Here is a 22,826-nt window from a genome sequence, read left to right as displayed (position 1 = left end):
AAAAACCAGTCTAGGGCGTTAAGAAAGCATTCAGTTGACAGATCGCTGACTAGCTCTATGTGGGCAGCCTTCGTTGCAAAACAAACAAAAATAACAATGTAACCATTAATGTCAAACATTAGCGTTTTTTAAATTTGATATTAATTTGGAGATTTCCCCCATATACGAGGAACAAGAGACTTTTTTTTAATTTTTGTGGGTAATGTCTTCGACTAAATACGATTTGTGATCTTTTGACGTATCGTTGAAATAATCGTATCGTTAATCGGTTCGGTTAGATCTGAGAAAAAATGGTAACAGACACAAATAAATATTTAAAAAAAAACACATAGTATAATTAATACCTTTTCAGCATTTACGAAATGTTCATATATTTTTTTATTTGATTAAACAGATCCTAACTGATACTCAAGAATATATTTGATAAATAAGTATATAAAGAATATTATAAAATATTAATATTAATTATAATAAAAAGTAATAGCATTTATAAAATATCTTTGGGAACATTTATTCCACCATCATTTATTTCTGCTTTATCAATTAATTCACTAGTCATATCACAAAATTCTGAAAAATAAAATAAATGTAAGCAAAAAAATTAAAGTAAAGTATTCATGGAGCTAATTGATATTGATGTATTTTTTAGATTAATTTTCATAAAAATGACTGTCATAAACTATTAAAATGTGTTTGAAACATATTCAAAAAATAAAAAATAATAAATATATTTAAAATATTTTTAATATTTACTAATATAAGCCACAATTAATCAATTTTCACTATAAGAAAAATATTAAACAAAAACCCAGCATATTGGGGTCGCTGCTTAGTGAGAACGTGGCATACTTGACCCAAGTATAATGATATCTGACAGTGATTAAAATTACTATCATAAAAAACGCTCCGATGCAAATCTTTAGATAATATTTAATTTTAAAAATTAAATTGGTTGAATATTCCAAAAACTATATGATCTCCTATTTCCTTGTTTATATCCTAANTGGTTGAATATTCCAAAAACTATATGATCTCCTATTTCCTTGTTTATATCCTAATTACAATTTTTATGATTTATAAGTATAATATATTAATTAATATATAAACGGAAATGGTTTTATTGAAAAATAAAGCATGTCAAATAAAATAAGTATATAAATAATATTTCTCATAAAAAATTGTATTTATCCATACAATTTTTAAAAAGTTATAGCATTATAAAGTTAAAAATATAAAAATGAATTTTTTTACAAAAATCGTATTTTGTATTATTAACTATGATATCTGTTTTCATCGTAAAGACAAAATAAAGTCCGAATTTTTTTTTTATTCCATAATAAAGTATATTTAATTAAAGATATATATATAAAAGTGTCAGACTTTCCGAAACAATTTCAAAAGTTAAGTTGAAAAAGTTTATTTTTTTCTGTATGCATTTTCCATGTTTTGATTCCCCTTTATATATTGGTAAATGGTCCCATTAAAAAAAAAATATGTCTAATGAAAGATGTATATAAATTCTACTTCTCATGAAAAAATTGTTTTGATACATCCTTTTTAGCTTCGATGCGAAGCTGAGAAGGTATTGGTTTTACTATGATGTTTTTTTTTTTTTTTTTTGTGTCTGTTACCACTTTTTCTCAGCTCTCACCGAACGGATTTCTTTCAACGATACGTCAAAAGATCACAAATCGTATCTAGTCGAAGACATTACCCTTCAAAATTGAAAAAATTTCCCTCGTTCCCCGTAAATGGGGGAAACCTCCAAAAAAATTACAAATTTAAAAATCGCTAATTTTCGAAATTTTTTCAATTTTTTTTACTAAAAACTGCCGTAACTTTTTCAAAAATGAACGTATGAATATAATTTTTTTAATATAGATGCTTGATGTCTTTACCTATCATTTGGTATATATTTTTTTTATATCTGACACTTAACCTACCCACAGGGGAGGATTTAAAATGAAAACTTTTTCACAACAAATTTACTTTTTCAACATAACTTTTGAAAATATTCCGGAAGGTCTGACACTTTTATATATATCTTAAATTAAAGCTAATGTAATATACTTTAATTTGAAAAAAAAAAATTTGACCTCTGGACTTGTCTTCACGGCGAAAATGGCTACCGAATGCTATTTTCGTGTGAAAATTCTCGATTTTATTATTTATATTATATTTAACTTTATAATGCTATAACTTATTGAAAAGTTTATGGATCCACACAATTTTTTTTATGAGAAATAATATTTTTTAATAAACCCTTTTTCATTCGACATACTTTATCTTAATCGAGATATTAATCAGGAACCAGCAGATCAAGTAGCTTTTGGAATAAATCACCATTTTTTTTAAAATTAAACACTATCTAAAGATTTGCATCGAAGCGTTTATTTTTGATAGTGATTTTAATCACTTTCAGATATCATTTACTTGATCCAACTATGCCACGTCACCACTGTGCCGCGACCCCCCTGTGCTGGGTTTTTTTAAATGCTATAGCATTTTGAAGTAAAAAATGTAAAATATAAAATCGAAAATTTTCACACTAAAATAACATTTGGTAGCCATTTATACCATGAAAACAAAATGAATATTTTGTTTAATACTATATTATTTCATAATATAGTATATTACATTAGCTTTATTTTAGATATATATAAAAGTGTCAGTACTTCTGGAACAATTTCAAAAGTTAATTTTTGTNTTTCTGGAACACTTTCAAAAGTTAATTTTTGTGAAAAAGTTGTTATTTTAAATCCATCCTAGTGGGCTAGTTAAGTGTCAGATTTATAAAAAAATATATTGATTTGTTAATTTTTGAAATAGTTATGGCAGTTTTAAGTAAAAAAATTGAAAAAATTAGTGATTTTTAAATTTGTAATTTTTTTGAGATTTCTCCTATTGAAAGGGAATGAGGGAAATTTTTTCAATTTTTGAGGATAATATATTCGACTAGATACGATTTGTGATCTTTTGACGTATCGTTCAAAAAATGGGTTCTGTGAGTGCTGAGAAAATGTGGTTACAGACACAAAAATAAAAACACATCAAAGTAAAACTAATACCTATCAGCTTTGCATCGAAGCTAATATTTCAAGAAGTACGAAGTCTATAGTGTGATTATTCATAGAAGTAATGTTACTGGCATATTTTTTTTTTTTATTAATCGTCTATCACATCTTTAATTTAAAATAATATATAGTAATGTTATTATGAAAAATATTACAAAATTGACCATTTTTACGATTATTTTATGATTTTTAAGACCCAACTGTATTTAGGTTAATAATTGAATTTTCATAAAATATATGCTGAAACAATCATAAAAAAGTATTCTCTACACATTTAGTTTTTAATAAATCAATATAAGAAAACTATTCAAATTAATTCCGAATGGAATTATGTTCACTGCCAAAATAATTCCTTTATTTTATGTGTAGTATTCTTTCATTACCATCATAATAAATACGGTGCATTTTTTTATTACGTATGTATTTTTTAATAGCTTCTAAAAAACCAGTAGGATATTTTGATTTATCTTCTTTTTTCATTAAACTTTCCACTCTATTCAAATCATTAGCAATNGATTTATCTTCTTTTTTCATTAAACTTTCCACTCTATTCAAATCATTAGCAATGATGTGATCTTTTCCATTTGAATAAAATTTAAACAATGTATCATCCTTTACACTACGTATATTAATTTTCTTCTGTTTTTCTTTTTGACTTTTTAATGTGAATAGTTTCAAAAATTTGTCAAGTCCTGTTTCATTTTCTATAATGATTCAAAAATTATTTAATTACACATACATGGAATATAATAAATATAATATATATAAATATTGTAATAAATATTATCAAATATACCACTGTACAATTAAGTATTTATAGGCTTTATACTATACAGGTTGTTCAGTAAGTTAGTAAACAGTTAAATTGTTACAATCAATGAGTACAATAGAAATTCGTTTCCTTACTTACTGAACATCCTGTATAATGATTACAGTTAGTATGGTTTAGTATTGGTAATTTATTATCAAAATTTTTTTTCATCACCTTAATAGTTGAAAAAAATATATATATATTTTTTTCGCACCTAGGATGAAGAAAAATATCACTTTACCCTTCCAGCCTAATATACATTTCCCAAAATTATACGTGACTTAGAATATCCAAAAATATACAACTACTCTGTATTTACATTATTTATTTTTATCTTAGCAGTTGTTGTGTAATAAATACTTGATGATTTCTAAGTAATAATATGAAACAAAAAAATAAAAAGTACTCAAGGGATTTAATAAAGTAGGTTTTTAGGAAAATTATAATTTCTCTTTATTACCATGGGAGTGTATTAGACAATGAATTTATTTATTTCTGTAATTGTTTGATTTGGTAATGTGTTTCTCTAAGCTGCATACCATTCTGTTAACTTTAAGGACAATGAATTGAGACATAAAACGTACAAAGATAAAATTTGTCTATATTTTTAGATTATGGTTCTAATTTCTTATTATATCACCTTTTTTTACATGATTTCTATTACACTTTCAAATACCAACCCTGTCATGCTAATCTCGATTTTGTATAAGCCAAGAATAGTCCCATTAAAAAGAAGAGAAAAAGTTATTTAGGAAAAATAACTCAATTTTATTTTTTTGCTATAGTCCGTTCTGTTTTCAAAATATTGTTAACAGATAAATTAGTAGTGAATTAGTGAAGTCTTATTAAAGAGGAGCGGAAAAGTTATTTAAAATAAAACTAAAACTTATAAAAATACCAACAAATTGATGTGATTTGTTATCACTCCTCTCAAAAAAATAATTTAGGACAGCTACTGTTTCGTATAGATATCTATTCTAATACCTTTAATCATATAATTACCGTTATCAGAATCAAGTAATTTCATCATAACATCATATTCCTCATCCTTTTTTACCAGATCAAGTTTATTAAAAATGTACTTCAAATCTGTAATAGTTAATTTATTCGTATCGTTAGAAGTCACTGATTTATAAATAATTGTAAGCAAACTAATTTGTTCATCTGTCACATCTTTCTAAAAAATACAACATTGTCAATTTAAAACTTAGATAAAATAGTAAAAAAAACCAGCACAGGTTGTCTCGGTACAATGGTGACGTGGCATAGTTGGGTCAAGTATAATGATATCTGACAGTGATTAAAATCACTATCAAAAAAAACGCTACGATGCAAATCTTTAGATAGTGTTTAATTTTAAAAAATTGGTGGATTATTCCTGATTAACATAAAGACTTTATAATATTAATTGAAAAGTAATTATTCATAACTCAAACATAACTTTTAACTTATTATTTTATGTTAGAAACATAAAACTGTAAATAGTTCAACACATATAAGAAAGTTATTACAATTACGTGATAATCTTATCTGTAATTAATATAATACGAAGTGTTTCATATTTTTAAAACCAATACACGATTATACTTTGATGAAACTAAACAAAATAATTTACCTAAGACATAAAAATAAACTTTCAATTAATTACTAAATTATTTTAACTCTAAACTATTCATAAGCGGAATGAAAATTTTATATTGCTAAGGATTTGTAAAGAATTCGAAAATTTTTATGATAATTGTATGTTCTTTTAAATAAGTTTCTGCTTTAAAAAAATATTTTTTGTTTTGATATAATTTTACTACTTTTTTAGAAATTTTAAACTATGAGTTCAAATCTTAGAATTAATTAATTAAAAACTGTAAACATGAAGTTTAAAGTATTATAAAATACTTTGTGTATCGCTTATATATTAAATAAGATTAATCAAATTATGTAAAAACAATTTTTGAAAAATTTGTAAGTTACACCTGTCTTTTGAAGGTTTTTAATTGTTAAAAAAAAGTAAAGAATGTAAGTTGTACAGTAATTTTTTTTATAATTTATATAGTAGTTTAATGAATAACTGATTGTACTTGACTCTGATACGAAAAGAGTACAGTAACATTGTTATACTTTTAATAGTTATTTTAAAATTGAAACTGTCTCAATTATTTTATAGCAAAAACGGGAGAGTCGATTTGTAATTTAAGACCAAAAACTTATCAAGTAATTGCAATAGGAATGAGCTTATTATTAATGAAAAGGAATAGTTTAAGTTGCAGTTAAGAAAATTCTAAGCCTTATTGAATTTAAAGAACTAATTAAATTTCATAATTAGGAGATATTTATTAGTTAATGATACATCAATCATTTTGTATATCAATACCTTTATATATGTAGATTGTGTTTCTGGAGTATTATTCTCTTTCGGTAAAATTAATTAACGAAAAATTTCAATATTATTCTACGAAATGTAAATTTTTTGTTATCACATAAAATAATATGCGAATGTATAATTACTTTGTTGATCATTGATAAAGTAAACAAACCCACCGTTTCAACGGAACGCCCGGTTATAATGTGCGGGTTAGTGTTAACGTCCAGTTGGGTTATTTAATTATGCCGGAGAAAGAAATAGGCAGTGAACTGTATATAAGACTGAGGTACTTACACTAAATAAAATAATAAGACAAGGAGTTATATATAAAAAGTAACAATATATGTATACACTATCATAAACTTGTTGAATGGGGGGGTCACTTAATACTAAAATGGCCAACAAGGCATCTCTGAACAAAATAGATAAAATATAATATAATAATTACAAACAAATAAAAACTTAACTGTGTAACGTACAATAGATGAAAGATGACTGGTGACGGTGAGAAATGAACAGTTGGAATACTTTACATTAAAATGTTGAAGACTACAAGGGCAGTCGATACAAACGGAGATACTTGTTATGTACACCAATGGCGCAGCACAATGGCATAGATTGGTATAGCAATTCTATACCCACGACGAATCACCAGTATGATTAATCCATTAAAACGACTATGAGCTAGGTGCATCATAGAACCACGTAGCAAGGGCTATCAATGGTGGCGGGAACGCAAAAATCACCAATGGGAACCGATAATAGTTCGGCGAGACATAAGAATCACGTACACTAGCATTCAACGTAATGACGAATCCCTCACAACCGGTGGAGGTAGTGCGAGAGACGTTATCAGTCATAAAAATAAGATGTAGCAAAACGCCCTCTAGTAATGCGTACCCAACACCCACTATTACTACTTCATCTCATTGACTGTACAACACTGTCATAAGTCTTTTAGTTTAAAATTATATTATATTATTTTTGTAGGCGATGAAATCGCGACGGTTTCGTCACTTTTAATATTACTCTTAAAATTATATCGAAAATCCCTTAAGTTGATTAATTTTAGGACTATCATTAATCAGTCCTACGAAATTAGTTGAGAGGTATATCGTTAGGAAAATCAAGTTGAAAATTTAATAGGTTTAGATCAATTTAAATATTATTAGATTCTATCAAATTTTCATCATTACTAAAATTAACCTGAAAAATAGAAATAATAATCAAATATTTTAACAGTTGAGCAATTTTATGGCTGTTATTGATCAATGACTATTTGTCATGCTTTTTTTATAATTAAAAGACGTAACAAGCTACGTTATTTACTGTAAATATTATTCAACAATGTGACGTTGTCGATATAATTATTTTCATCGTAATTTAATGTTGAATCAGATATATTTTTAGGAGGGGAGTTGTTAAAGGATTTTATTACATTTGAACAAATTTTTTGTGCTGGTTAGGTTTTATAGTAATTAATATTGTTTATAAATTTGTATTTTTTTAATTGTGTATTAATTAAAGTTTTAATATTGTTAATTTGAATTTCAGTAAAAATAATAATTTACTATCACTTGTTCGTATACAGCAAGTAACATATCTAACTAATAATTTTTATAACTATTGATAGAATTAACATTTCGTTATGTATATATATTTTTATTGTACGATTTTGTACGTGATAAAACAGTATCCACTTATTTTTAAAGTGAAAATTTCTTTGAGAGAGATTTCTTAGGAGTAAACGGGTGAAACGATTTAGTGACACTGACAATTATAATCAAGTATATACATATGTTCTATATGTATACAAGTAAAAACGTGATGAAGTGTAACATGTAAAAATGAAAAATAAATAAAAAACTGATTCTATAAAAAATGAATTATACTTATTTATCCTACACTGATATGTAATATCTTTCATTTTATAGTTTAATTTAAACCAATAATCAATATTTATAAAAGAAGTTCTTACTTCTCTCTATTGTCCCAAGACGGTTTTATAATTGTATATTTTGTAATTGTTCGATAGTAACTAGTAGATCTAACTACTTGTTATGACTGCGCTTATTATGTATGATTATAAATAATCAATGAAATTATTCATTAAGAATGAATAATATAATTTTTAATAACTTACATACATTTTGGGGAAATAATTTTTGTATTGTTATGAAAAGTAGTGAACCTCTTTTATGCGATTTAAAATGAATTACATTTTAAGTTATAGTTTACAAAATAAAAATTTGAATCATTAATCATTTTACCTCGACAGATTTTGACGAAGATGAGACATTTTTGCCATGTTTTTTTTCCGGCCAATGCTGACATAATACATATAAATATACACATTAATAATAATATATTATGATAACGCATTTTTCAAATTTTATTTTTAAAAGTTTTAAAATATTAAATTATACTATCAAAGTAGAAATATAATGTGGGTAAATAAAATATTATTTATAATGATATCGATTATATAGGAAAAACATTTTATTGTTAATATTTTAAAAATAATTTAAAACTTGTTAATTATAAATTTATATTTACTTCATATTTGAATTACTGACAAAAATTTACAGAAAATATTTGAAAAAATGTTACAATTTTTCGCAAAAATATTGCTTAAAATGTAAAACTGTTTGGTAGAGTGAGTTAATAAATTATTCTTAAACAAAATACTTCGGTCTATCAACAAACATAAATCAATAAAATAAATAAACTATACATTTAATTTTTTTATCGATTATTCTCAAAATAAAATAGTTGGGTCCAGTACAGATGATATCTGACAGTGATTAAAATCACTATCATAAAAAACGCTTAATATTTATAGCAGAAGTTCTTACTTCTGTCTATTATCCCAAGACGGTTTTATAATTATATATTTTGTAAATTTTCAGTAAGTAAAAGTAGTGAACCTCTTTTATGCGATTTAATATGAATTACATTTTAAGTTATAGCTTATAAATTAAAAATTAGTATCATTAATCATTTTACCTCAGCAGATTTTGATGAAGATGCGACATCTTTGCCACGTTTTTTTTTTTCCGGCCAATGCTGACATAATACATACAAATATACATATTAATAATAATGTATTATGATAACGCATTTTTTAAATTTTATTTTGTAGAAGTTTTAAAATATTAAATTATACTATCAAAGTAGAAATATAATGTGTGTAAATAAAATATTATTCAGAATAATATCGATTATATAGAAAAAACATTTTTTTGTTAATATTTTAAAAATAATTTAAAACTTGTTAATTATAAATTTATTTTTACTTCATGTTTGAATTACTGACAAAAATTTACAAAAAAAATTTGACACAAATGTTACTATTTCTAGCAAAAATATTGCTTAAAATATGGAAGTGTTTGTTAAAGTGAATTCATAAGTTATTATTAAACAAAATACTTCGAACGAAATTATGTGTAAAACTGGGCATTGAATATTTCTACATATTAGTATGTTACAGAATATAGAATATAACTACAAGGAATATAATTTTTTGAATATTTCAATTATAGCATGTATTTAACCACTAGTTACATAGAAATGATTACTATAATTTTTATTGAAATTATTTAATTAGACATTAATACAAAACAATAATGATTTTAAGGAAATTTTGAGCTAGTCTCATGAAACTATTGTAAATAGTAAATTAATAGTAAATTCCTGGCCACATATCAAACTAAACAATACGACTTTTAAATTTTCATAATAATTTCAATTTAATGATATCAATATCAAACATGTATGTTTCGCTACAAAAAATGTTTAATTTAGCTTTTTTAAATTTTAAACTTTTATAAAAATTACTTTTAATAGAACAAAAAATATGTGAAACATAACATTCCTAATCGAAACTTTTCAGGGATAACATATTAACATATAATGTGTTTAACATATTAAAAAAANAAATTTTAAACTTTTATAAAAATTACTTTTAATAGAACAAAAAATAGGTGAAACGTAACATTCCTAATCGAAACTTTTCAGGGATAACATATTAACATATAATGTGTTTAACATATTAAAAAAAATCACTAATTACTTTAAAATAATTAATTTTTATATTTAAATACTCGTATTTTACTAATTAGTAATAACAAATTACTAAAAATAATAAATTGGCTTGGTAAAATATTATTTGGTTTATGATGATAAAATGACGTGTTTATTTTGTGATTTTTCTGCGTCATTTAGTATAAAAACCAATTTTATATATTTCTACTATTTGTGGAATTATTTAATTTTAAACTTATACACTTTAAATTAAGTATACTTATTAAAAAAATTTTTTAATTTGGCGGCCTATTTTTCATGATGGGATAGTCGCCGGGGAAATTTATATTTTTAACACGTTTATATTAGTTTCACCTGTATGTATGTTAGTTTGTAACTCTCCACGCGCCACATGTTATTATTCTCGCATAACCCATCACCTATGGACTTGAGACTAAACTGCGTAACTCATTCACCTCACCCCACTCACCAACCGTCACCAACACTATTCCTGAATAATTTTATTTTTGGTTTTGGTACCCGTAAATGCACGAGAGTCATCAATATTACATATATAAACAAATTTTTATTGTTTATTACGAGATATAAACATTTAAAGGTTCAAATTGTTTGAGTTAATATACATGTTTAATACATAAGGGATTACAAATACAGGTAGCTAGGTTTTTTATGACGATATCGCAGTCTTTATTAACAATAGTAGTAGGACACATTGTTGTGAGTTTATTAATACACTGACTGACAATACAGAAATTATATCTAATGATAGTCATAATTGACAATAAACACTCCATTCACTGTGACAGCGATGTCATTAAAAACTAAAAAGTAAAAAATAAGTATAAATTGAAAAACTAAAAAAACACGCTTTTAAAGCACACAGAACAAAAAAGTTAAAATAATTTTAAAATAAGCTTAAAACAATAATGAACGAAAAATACTAGTATTATTGTGAAAAAAAACGTGAGTGCTTTGTGTCATATTTTTCGTATATTAAGCGCCCAGCTAAATTTAGTTTTCAATAAATAAATATTAAATAATTGTTTGGTAATTTTATATATTTTTTGTTCCCGTAACAAAATGCATAAAGCAAAATTCGTTTTGTTTCGATAACAAAAATTACTGCTGTCATTGAGTCAACAGAATTTTTTGTTAAGACTACCAAGTTCTGGTTATCTCTACCAGAATTTATCTTCGGTATACTGATTATACTTAACTTTAAACCTTATAAATCTTCTGTGCAATGTGAATTTACATTAGTGATGTTGGAAGTAAGATTGAAAATCAATGTGCTTCGATTTTCTTTGTGAAATTATAAATTTCTCGAGCCACTTTTTACACTTGTTGAAAGTTCATAGAGTGAAGGAGTAGTGGATCGAATTGACAGTTTTTATGCCCTTTTATATTAACTTTATCTCATCTATATGTGCAAGATGTGTCACGACCTTTACTATTATCTGTTTATTACTCAATTGTGTTAGTTATTACATATTATTTTATTAAAATAGATGATTTGTCATAACTAATGAATTTGTTATAGTTATCACATTAGATTTGTATCAATTATTTTTACACATCTTTCTCGAAATAGTATAAAAGATTGACATGAATAATATATATTTGATTTGATGACTAATGGACAATAATTTATAGACTACTGTATAATGATTGGTGTAGGTATTATAACATAATAATTTGTGTGGTTAAGAAAAATTATCCTTGAAGATTCTTAAATATTTTCGAAACTTCTATTTTAGTACATTACACACGTAACACTGCTCTTAACCGATCATGATTTTGGTTAGTTTAGATCGGTAGGTCTTAACATACATGTTTAACAGCAAATAGACTCCCTAACTCAGATATACCAAGTGAAAAGGTTGTTAATTTGTTATAGGGTAGTTAGTATAGACGATATCTGACAGTAATTAAAATCACTATTCTAAAAAACGCTTCGATACAAATATGTAGATAGTATTTAAAGAGTAATAGTATGTAAAAGGAAATGGACCGATTTAAAAATAAGTATGTCGCATAAAAGAAGAATATAAATAGTACTTCTCAAAAAAAATTATGATCATCCATACATTTTTTAAGTAGAAATAGCATTATAAAATGAATTTTAGCTTCGATGCGAAGCCGAAAAACTATTAATTTTATTTTGATGTGTTCTTTTTTTGTGTCTGTTGCCACTTTTTCTCAGCTCTCGCCGTACCGATTTCTTTTAACGATACGTCAAAAGATCACAAACCGGATCTAATCGAAGATATAACCACAAAAATTGAAAAAAATTCCCTCGTTCCCCGTAAATGAGTGGAATCCCAAAAAAATTACAAATTTAAAAATCACTAATTTTCTACATTTTTTTATTTTTTTTTACTTAATACTGCCATACTTTTTTTAAAAATAACCAGATCCATACAATTTTTTTATTGATTCATAATGTCTTTACCTATTATTTGATATATTCTTTTTATAAAAATGACCCTTTACCTGACCACGTTGTTGTGAGTTCATAAGTACACTAACTGACTATATAAAAAAAATATTTATTGATAGTCATAATTGATAATAAACAATCCGTGACTGTGACAGCGATGTCATAAAAACCATTTAGCTACCTGTATTTGTAATCTCTTGTGTATTATACATGTATATTAACTCAAAAATTTTAAACTTTAAATGTTTATATCTAATAAACGAATAAAGTTATATTAAAAATTCAAATGCCATTTACTATTAAATTAAAAACTCAAACATTTTATTAAATTAAAAATATGTGTTACCATTTAAAAAATCAAAGTTGACCCCCCTCTAAGGCATAAGGGATGAACTTAAAAAGTATTACATAGTTAAAAATTCAAGAATAATGTGTAGCTAAAGATAATAAAAAAAAAAAAAAAATGTTTAAATATATTTTTTCTGTAAGTAATTGAGTGGGTTATGAAAAAAAAATCACGCTATATTTTAATATAGTATATATAATATATACTATATATTATATAGTATATAACATAATATAAAGTAAATAATTTATTACAAAAAATGCTTAAATTAAAATGACTAAATCAATAATATTAAAAATTATTATTTACTAATATTCTATAATTTATTTAAACATAAATAATACTTGATAAGCATTTTTAATAAGTAATAGGTTAGAAAAGAAATTTAAAGTTTTAAATCAACCTTCGGGTTGATAAAAAAAAAAAAGTATTTATCTTCTAGCGGCAGAAATTAATTATAACTTGAGCTCCGCCACAGATACAGAGCCCTACGAGCCGTCATCATAAGTAGGTCACTGATTCCGGTAGGGGTACCCGGCTACGCCGGGCACAATAAGTGTTTTGCAGAAAAAATATTACATCAGAATCAGTGTAACAAAAATATATTAAAAATGTTATTATTAAAATCAGGAAAATTCTAAAGGGGAATATAGTAAAATGTATTGGGTATAAGGTTGACGTTTGTTAACGAGGTATTCCCTTTAGGCCTATTTAAAAATTATTTTAGGAGGGTATTTAATATTTTTTACTTTGTTAATCATGTTATAGAATTTTTTTTGCTAAAAATTAAAGTAATGATGATAAAAAAGGACATTAGGTCCTTATTTATTAGAAGTTGCCTAAAAAAATATTGATAGCGCCGGTTTAAAGGGGGGCCCATATCTCACTTAGATACACCCTTGGTATACGCAAAAATTATTAATATTCTAATTATAATAATTGTGTTTATATTATAGAATAATTAAAAAAAAATTCAGCAGGTTATTATACATGGAACTATGTAAAAAATTTAATTTTGAAGAAATATTGGTAACTGCGATTTAACATTGGACAGCCGTGGGAAGTAATCAGTATCGACCTGATGGGACCATACCCTTCAATACCAAGGGGCAAGACGAACCTATTTCCATCACGCCGCTCTGCCGGACCGGTCCAAGAACCAGCCGGCAGAGTCCCGAACCGATCCGGCGTGCGAGTCTAAGATGATGCACACGTCAGTGCCCATCTCGTATGCCACTTGCCGGACTAGGTCCTGGATAGCCCGACAGTGGTTAAGAATACCACTTGTCTAAATCATCAACATTTGTTTCATATTGTATTGATCCATACATTTTTCAAAAAGTTATAACATTTTAAAGTTAAAAATGTAAAATATAAAATCGAAAATTTTAACACAAAAATAGCATACGGTAGCCATTTTCACCATGAATACAAAATAAAGTCCGAAATTTTTTTTTTCCATAATAAAGTATATTATAGTAGCTTCAATTTAAGATATATATAAAAGTGTCAGTATTTCCGGAACACTTTCAAAAGTTAAGTTGTAAAAGTTAATTTTTCGTGAAAAAGTTGTCACATTAAATCCCCCTCTGTGGCCTGGTAAAGTGTTAAATTTATAAAAAATATATACCAAATAATAGGTAAAGACATCAAGCATCTATAAAAAAAAAATTTATATTGATTTGTTCATTTTTAGAAAAGTTATGGCAGTTTTAAGTAAAAAAATTGAAAAATTAGCGATTTTTAAATTTGTAATTTTTTTGGAGGTTTTCCCCAGTTACGGAGAACGAGTGTAATTTATTTAATTTTTGAGGGTAATGTCTTCGACTAGATACGATTTGTGATCTTTTGATGTATCGTTGAAAGAATTTCCGTTTGGTGAGAGCTGAGAATAAGTGGTAACAGACACACAAAAAAAAACACATTTTAGTAAAACTAATACCTTCTCAGCTTCGCATTGAAGCTAAAAGTTACATTTTTTGTAAATTTACCAAAAATCTAAAAATATATATTACGACAGAAATTTTTTGATTAGATTTTAAGAAAAATCATAGTTTAATGTTTTTAGTTAAATTTATACAATATTATAAATTTTATAAAAATTTCATGTTTATTTTACGGTATCAAAAGTTAATCTGTTAATCGTAGGATCATCTCGTAGCCTCTTATCAAAGAACGGTTGGACCAATAGAATATACTTTCTTTTCTGATTTTTTACTTACCCACAAAAGGGGTTAAAAATGGCTACTTCTTTGGAACATTCGTATTGTAGCACAGTGGCCGTGAATTCCAAACGTGTTTAGGTATGTAGGTCATTTCAACCTTTAGAAATGTTATAATTTTAATGAATCTGTTTGGTGGAGAGTGGCAACAAAAAAAAAAAAACATAGTAAAATCAAAATCAAAATAGTATAATCATAGTAAAATATTAGCTTCGCATCGAAGCTAAAATGAACTTTTAAATCTACTTCTTGACTAAAAAATCGATATTGTCTTAATCTCTGAAACCCATCTCACTAGTCGAACAAAATTCCTGGTTACAAAACAATTAATACAAACCACCCGGATAACTCCACTTACGGTGGTGCAGCTATTATAATTAAAAGCACTATACAATTTTATCAATATAGCCAATTTAATGAACATTTTTTACAGTCTGCTGCCATAAAAATAACACTAAATTATGTGCCCACTACAATTACAGCTGTATACTGTTCTCCTAAGCACTCGGTCTCTTCGTCAAATTTCAATAGTTATTTTTCTACTCTAGGCCACAGTTTCATCGTGGGTGGTGATTTAAATGCTAAAAATTTACAATGGGGTTGTCATTCTAACAACCAAAGAGGAAACTCTTTACTCCATGTCATAAATAATAATAATTTATCAATAATCCCACCACAAATGCCAACATAGTAAACGTCTCAATATAAAGGAATTATTTTTTACAAAAACCAACTATATTTTCACATAATAGAAAATCTACTAGATCCATGTTCAGACCACTCTCCAGTTTTACTAAAACTTGAAACCTCAGTACCCCTTTTTTCAAAAAACCCCTCTCTTACAAATGGAAATATGAACTGGCCTAAGTTTCAAAATATTTTAAATAATAACATTAATCTCAATGTAAGTCTAAAATCACCCGATGAAATAGACAACGTGGTTAACAATTATTCAATCTGCCGCTTGGGAATCATGTATTTCATAATCGCAGTTAACTCCGATCTACTCGCCCCCCTTATCTGCTTTTGCTAGGAACCTAATTACACAAAAACATCGTGCAAGAGGAATTTGGCAGCGGCCGCGGCTTCTATCCGATAAACAATACTATAATAATCTGCCAACGCGTGTCAAATGCTTATTAAAAGAGCTACGTTCAAACTCCTTTATTAGACATACTGCTTCTCTGTCAACTAAAAATGGTTCATTATGAAGAACAACAAGAAGTATGCTACGTTTCCACTCAGCAATTCCCCTATTAATAAAGTGGATGGAACTTAGGCCATTTATAACCACGAAAAAACAGAAATTTTTCGTGAACATTTATCCAAAGTTTTCTAACCTCATCACGATCTCCTAATCCCCCATCTCTAAAAGATATTGAAAAATCCTTAGAATCCCCTTTACCTATGACATTACCTCCTAAACACTTTTCACCTGGAAACGTTCAAAACTGCATAAATACATTTACTTTAAAATAAATCACCTAGATACTGGATTTTTAGAGAATTATAAAAATATCAATATTGACTTTTTTAAAACTATTGAATTTTTGGAACACATTAATTTATTTTTAACTGGTATTGAAAGTAATTTTTAAATTATTATGCTGATAGCCACTAGATTTTTTGGCATATTATTGAGTAAAATAGTTTCAATAGGTGACGATCAGTTGGTTAAACTGACAAAAAACATAATATAAAGAAACATTTATTTGATATATTTATATTAAACAGAACTAAACTAATTTTCAAAAATATATCTGTAAAAAATATGAGGAACGTGTAATTTAAAAATGAAATTTTAATGGAAAGTATATTAAAAAGTATATAACAAAATATAAATCATTGTTAGCAATACAAAATAAAAGTATTTATTTAAATTATAATTCGCTACATCAAATAATTTTCAATTTTTGAGATTATCACCATTCCACATTTTTAAAAAATCTGCAAAATATAAGTAAAACAATTTTAGTGAAGTAGGAATCCAACAAAGTCAGGTGAGACATTTTGGTTTTTTTTTACCTATTCATTAATTATTAATATTTTCACTAAATATATTATTACATTAATAGTTATCGGAATTACGACAATTATTTAAAAAAATTATAAGACAGTACATATTATTTTTGATCATGTTAATTACAGTCTTGATGAAGCATAATGGAATAAAAATATCATTCATTGATCTTTATTTATAGTAATCATTATTACTGAAAGAAATAAATACTACTGTGTTAAAAGTCTTGATGTGTAATTAGGACATATTTAAAATGTTATGAAAACAGCAAAATATTCAAGTTCAAGAATTTTAAAGATAAGATACAGGAATGTTTTTCTTTTATTAATCATATACAGAGTGTTAGGGTTATCATAAACTACTCAATTACATCCGAAATATTTAAAATATGGGAAAACCAATTTACGATATATAATTCTTGATATATCAGCTAATAATTACTTTTAACCCATGTAATCTCAAATTAATTTTTTTAAATGGCAACATACATATTTAACTAGTTTATAAAATAGGTAATAATTTAATTAAGAAAATGACTGGTCGATAGCAATTCTATATCAGTAATTAAAAAGTTATTAAAATTTTAATGTATAGACTGATGGTGAGAAATTGGTGCTGTTACTTATATTATTAGTAATTATCTGCCTTTAATCTTCGTCCCACTAAGTAAAAAACGAGAATAACATCTAAAATACTGGTCTTAAAGTTATTATCAATGAGTCATTTTTTTAATTAGATAATTTTCAATTTTATTTGTTTTGAAAATTTGTTTTCCAAATTGAATTTATTTTACGACTGGATTAGTGGATTATGATAAACCGAACACCTTATATTACTTAACAAAAGTGTTTCCATTTGAAGTAATTTAGAATGATTTCAATATTATGCCAAATATCTTAAAGTTGGCTTTTTTTCCAAAATTTAATGGTTTTATTTAAGACCCCAAGGTACCTAGGTGAATAATTGAATTTTCATAAAATGTATGTTGAAACAATAGTAATTGTTTTAAAAATTAACACTGTAAATTTTATTTTAATACCAGCATTATTTAAATAGTTAGAGCGGTTTGTCATATCTACCAAAAATTAAATGATTATCGTTTTTAGAATCCAATTACTCATTAATGACAAGCTATTATTCTAAGGTCCATAAAACAAATTATAAATTTGATTTCGCTTTGAATGATACATATGTTCCGTTGTTACTCAAAGAACTTTAAAATAATCTAATTTTATAAATATCGTATAAATTTTGGCTTTATTAACTCTTAGAAACGAGATTTCGGATAATTTTATCATTCTAAAAATCTGTTGATTTATTTTGCAATTTTCTTTTTCATCCATATACACGAATATTCTCACTCCTATTTGACCAATTTACTCAAAAATATGTATATCATAAAATGTGTCTATTTGAAGCTGTCACATATTAATTTTGAAATATTCCTCACACTTTCAGTAATAAAGAAAAATGACACACAAAATTACTGTTGTTATAAAAGAAACAATATTATTTTTAGTATTCAGTTTATATTGAAATAATTGTTGGAGAATTGGATAGATTATTATGACATTTTTATTGATAATACGACAGATTTATGTTTTTTGACTCCATACTTTTTTTTTAATTAATAATAATGACATAGATTTAATGGATGTTTAAAAATTGTAAAAGTATTTTTTTTTTCAATTTTTTACAATATTCCAAAAACTTTTTTTTCTTTAAACCTCCATAAAATTTAATATGATATAATGCATTTTTTGATGAAAAACATATATTATTTGAAATCTTGATCTCTAAGAGTTATTGGAAATTAGGACAAATAAAATGTTTTGTAAAATTGCAGATTTTAAGATTTTTTCTTAGTAACGGATCATGTACATCATTCAATGCAATAAAAATAAGATTTTCAGTGCTAATATTTAAGACAAGTATCCTTGTTTAATTATACTTTTTTGAAAATACGTATATTAATTAAAGTGCTGTAGAGAATTAATTTAAAAATCATAAAATTTATAAAAAACATACAGTAGGAGCGAATGTAATCTCAAATATGTCACAAAAAAAAAAACACGGAAGGATAAATCAATATATTGACAGGTATGCATAGAAGCAAATTTTTTACCATTTTTTTTTTTTAAATAACTCAGTAGGCTCATGAAAGTTTATACAGTACAATAAAGCTATTCACACACACTCGGTTTGTAAAAATTCATAATAAAAGCAATACAATTTAAAACCTTATGGATTATATTTACTAATAAAAGAGTACCTTTTGTTTTAAGTATAATACTCTTAAATTACCTTCATATGTGACTTTGCCATTTTCGTGGGTATATTTTTTTAAGGGTTGTAGGCTATCAGATTTATATTGTGAACATTTTATCATATCCCCCACACGATTTATGTCATTAATAGTGAAGTAACTCTTTCCCTTTGATATTAAATTAAATAAATCCCTATCTCCATAACTACGTGTTGACGACAATATTTCTTCTTTTTGTTTTTGACGACTATTTAAGTTGAATAGGTTCAAAAATCTGTTTAGTTGAGTTTCACTGTCTATAATTATTAAAAAATTATTGAATTACACGTACATAAATAAATATAAACAAACATAACATTACTATTACGTCGGTATAGACTTTAAACTCTTTACCTGTATACTGTATGATTTTTTTATCATAACCCACTCAATTACTTACAGAATAATAATAATTAAAAATTTTTTTTTTATTATTATCTTTAGTTACACATTATTCTTGAATTATTAACTATGTAATACTTTTTAAGTTCATCCCTTATGCNTAAAATAATTAAGAAAATAAATAATAAAAATATCTTTAGATAGTGTTTAATTTTAAAAAATTGGTGGATTATTCCAAAAGCTACATGATCTGCTAGTTCCTTATTAATACCCTAAATAAGATAAAGTATGTCGAATGAAAAACAGATTATTAAAAAATATTATTTCTCATAAAAAAAATGTATTGATCCATATACTTTTAATAAGTTATAGCATTTTAAAGTAAAAAATGTAAAATATAAAATCGAGAATTTTCACATAAAAATAGCATTCGGTAGCCATTTTCACCAAAAAGTAAAGTCCAGAGGTCAAATTTTTTTTTTCCAAAATAAAGTGCATTACATTAGCNAACTCACTGACAATACAGAATGTATATCTATTGATAGTCATAATTGATAATAAACAATCCGTGACTGTGATAGCAATATCATAAAAAATCAATTANTTTTTTTCCAAAATAAAGTGCATTACATTAGCTTTTATTTAAAATATATATAAAAGTGTCAGACCTTCCGAAACACTTTCAAAAGTTATGTTGAAAAAGTTTTGTGAAAATATTGTCATTTTAAATCCCCCCTGTGGCCAGGTAAAGGGTTAAATGTATGAAAATAATATACCAAATGATAGGTAAAGACATCAAGCATCTATAAAAAAAATATATTAATATGTTCATTTTTAAAAAAGTTATGGCAGTTTTTAGTAAAAAAAATTGAAAAAATTTCGAAAATAAGCGATTTTTAAATTTGTAATTTTTTTCCCGTAAATGAGGAGAACAAGGAAAATTTTTTTAATTTTTGAGGGTAATGTCTTCGACTAGATATGATTTGTGATCTTTTGACGTATCGTTGAAAGAAATCCGTTCGGTGAGAGCTGAGAAAAAGTGGTAACAGACACAAAAAAAGAACACATCAAAATAAAATTAATAGTTTTTCGACTTCGCATCAAAGCTAATAATAAAAATTATTAATTTTGTTGTTAAAAAAGGAATTAAAAGTACATTAAACATAATTTAAAAAAAACTAATATAATCAAACCACTCCGCATAGCAAAAAAGTCAACTTGTGAACATAAAGCACTATACTTAGTTTCAATAGATCATATACTATTTAATATATATCAAATAACTCGTAAAAAAAATTACAAAAAACATGAAACTTATTTATTATAAAAAAGAATTACGAATGGAAGTATTCACCTATTCAAAAAAATGTTTACCACCCAACCCTTAAATATTTTTGAAAAATTACAATTCCTTGTATTAACTCAACTAAATTCGTTAAATACGAATGAGATTATTTCATTATGACTTTTGCTTAATTTATTAAAAATAAAAATACAAATAAAATTTAGCTATGAACCCATTGACTTTTTTTCAATTAGCACCACGATTTATGCACCAAGGCTGATGGTATTATAGTACTAAGAAAATGAATCTGAGACAATAAAATTGAAAAATACTATTACATAATATTTAATTACATAAATATTATTTAATTATTTTATTCTGCGATAAGTTGAGTTAGCCGCAATGTAAAACTTATAAATAATAAATATTTCAGTTATTGTAAGACATTTTATTAGCTGGGCTGCGAAACTGAGAAGGTATTAATTTTACATTGATGTGTTTTTTTTGTGTTTGTTAACACTTTTTCTCAGCTCTCACCGAACCGATTTCTTTAAATGATACGTCAAAAGTTCACAAATATTATCTATTCGAAGGCATTAATCTCGAAATTTGAAAAAATATAACTCGTTCCCCATAAATGAGGGAAACTTCCAAACAAATTACAAATTTAAAAATTGTTAATTTTTTAAATGTTTTCAATTTTTTTTTTTTAACTGCTATAACTTTTTTAAAAATGAACATATCAATATATATATATTTTTTTTAGATGCATGATATCGTTACTTTTCATTTGATATATTTTTTTCATAAATCTGACCCTTTACCTGCCCACGTTGGGGATTTAAAATGACAACTTTTTCACAAAAAATTAACTTTTTCAACTTGACTTTTGAAAATGTTACGGAAAATCTGATACTTTTATATATATCTTAAATTAAAGCTAATGTAATATACTTTATCATGGAAAAAAATTTCGGACTTTATTTTGTCTTCACGGTGAAAATGACTACCGAATGCTATTTTTGTGTGAAAATTCTCGATTTTATTTTTTACATTTTTAACTTTATAATTCTATAACTTATTGAAAAGTTTATGGATTAACACAATTTTTTTATGAGAAATAATATTTTTTAATAGTCCCTTTTTCATTTGATATACTTTATTTTAATCAGGATATTAATAAGGAACTAGCAGATCATGTAGCTTTTGGAATAATCCACCAAGTTTTTAAAATTAAACACTATCTTAAGATTTACATCGAAGCGTTTTTTTTGTATAGTGATTTTAATCACTGTCAGATATTATTATACTTGATCCAATTATTCTACGTCACCACTGTACCGCGACCCTTTGTGCTAGGTTTTTTAAATTAAGTATCCTCGAACTACGACAAGAGGGCAGTGAATATATTATATTTTATAGAATTCGTTTTAATACGCTACTGTGTTCCCTTAAGCTAAACACCATATTATTAATTATTAAACTTAAAGTGAATCGACAAGTAAATAGTAAAAGCACGGTGGCTAATAATAAGGTTTGACTCTATGACGCCTTTGGTTAAGAGAATTAATGTCGTAT

The 22,826-nt window shown here is 25.5% G+C and overlaps 2 protein-coding genes across 12 annotated transcripts in view; both read right to left on the bottom strand.

The window, feature by feature from the left end:
- LOC126897507 (uncharacterized) overlaps nt 1-9,438 on the bottom strand; it is a 116,896-nt gene extending 107,458 nt beyond the window's left edge. For all 5 annotated transcript variants that reach the window (XM_050671176.1, XM_050671179.1, XM_050671177.1 and 2 more), the window contains exon 1: nt 9,251-9,438. The gene's annotated coding sequence lies outside the window, so the exon portion shown is untranslated. The remainder of the gene's footprint in view (nt 1-9,250) is intronic.
- The window catches only part of LOC126897506 (uncharacterized), a 47,848-nt gene continuing 25,376 nt past the window's right edge, over nt 355-22,826 (bottom strand). For 6 of the 7 annotated variants that reach the window (XM_050671168.1, XM_050671173.1, XM_050671169.1 and 3 more), the window contains 2 exons: nt 19,621-19,878; nt 17,091-17,243 (listed from right to left, as the gene is read on the bottom strand). In XM_050671168.1, coding sequence (XP_050527125.1) covers nt 17,203-17,243; nt 19,621-19,878 — 299 coding nt within the window. In that variant the 3' untranslated portion in view covers nt 17,091-17,202. Of the gene's footprint in view, nt 571-3,457; nt 3,588-3,641; nt 3,779-4,887; nt 5,063-8,514; nt 8,572-17,090; nt 17,244-19,620; nt 19,879-22,826 lie in introns of those variants that run through there. The other variant, XM_050671174.1, reaches the window with a different exon arrangement.

This window comes from Daktulosphaira vitifoliae, unplaced genomic scaffold, assembly GCF_025091365.1.
Source record: "Daktulosphaira vitifoliae isolate Bord-2020 unplaced genomic scaffold, ASM2509136v1 Scaffold_2, whole genome shotgun sequence".
NCBI classification, from domain to species: Eukaryota; Metazoa; Arthropoda; class Insecta; order Hemiptera; family Phylloxeridae; genus Daktulosphaira; species Daktulosphaira vitifoliae.
Note: the sequence above shows the minus strand (reverse complement) of the source record. Positions and strands in the feature narration are given on the sequence as shown.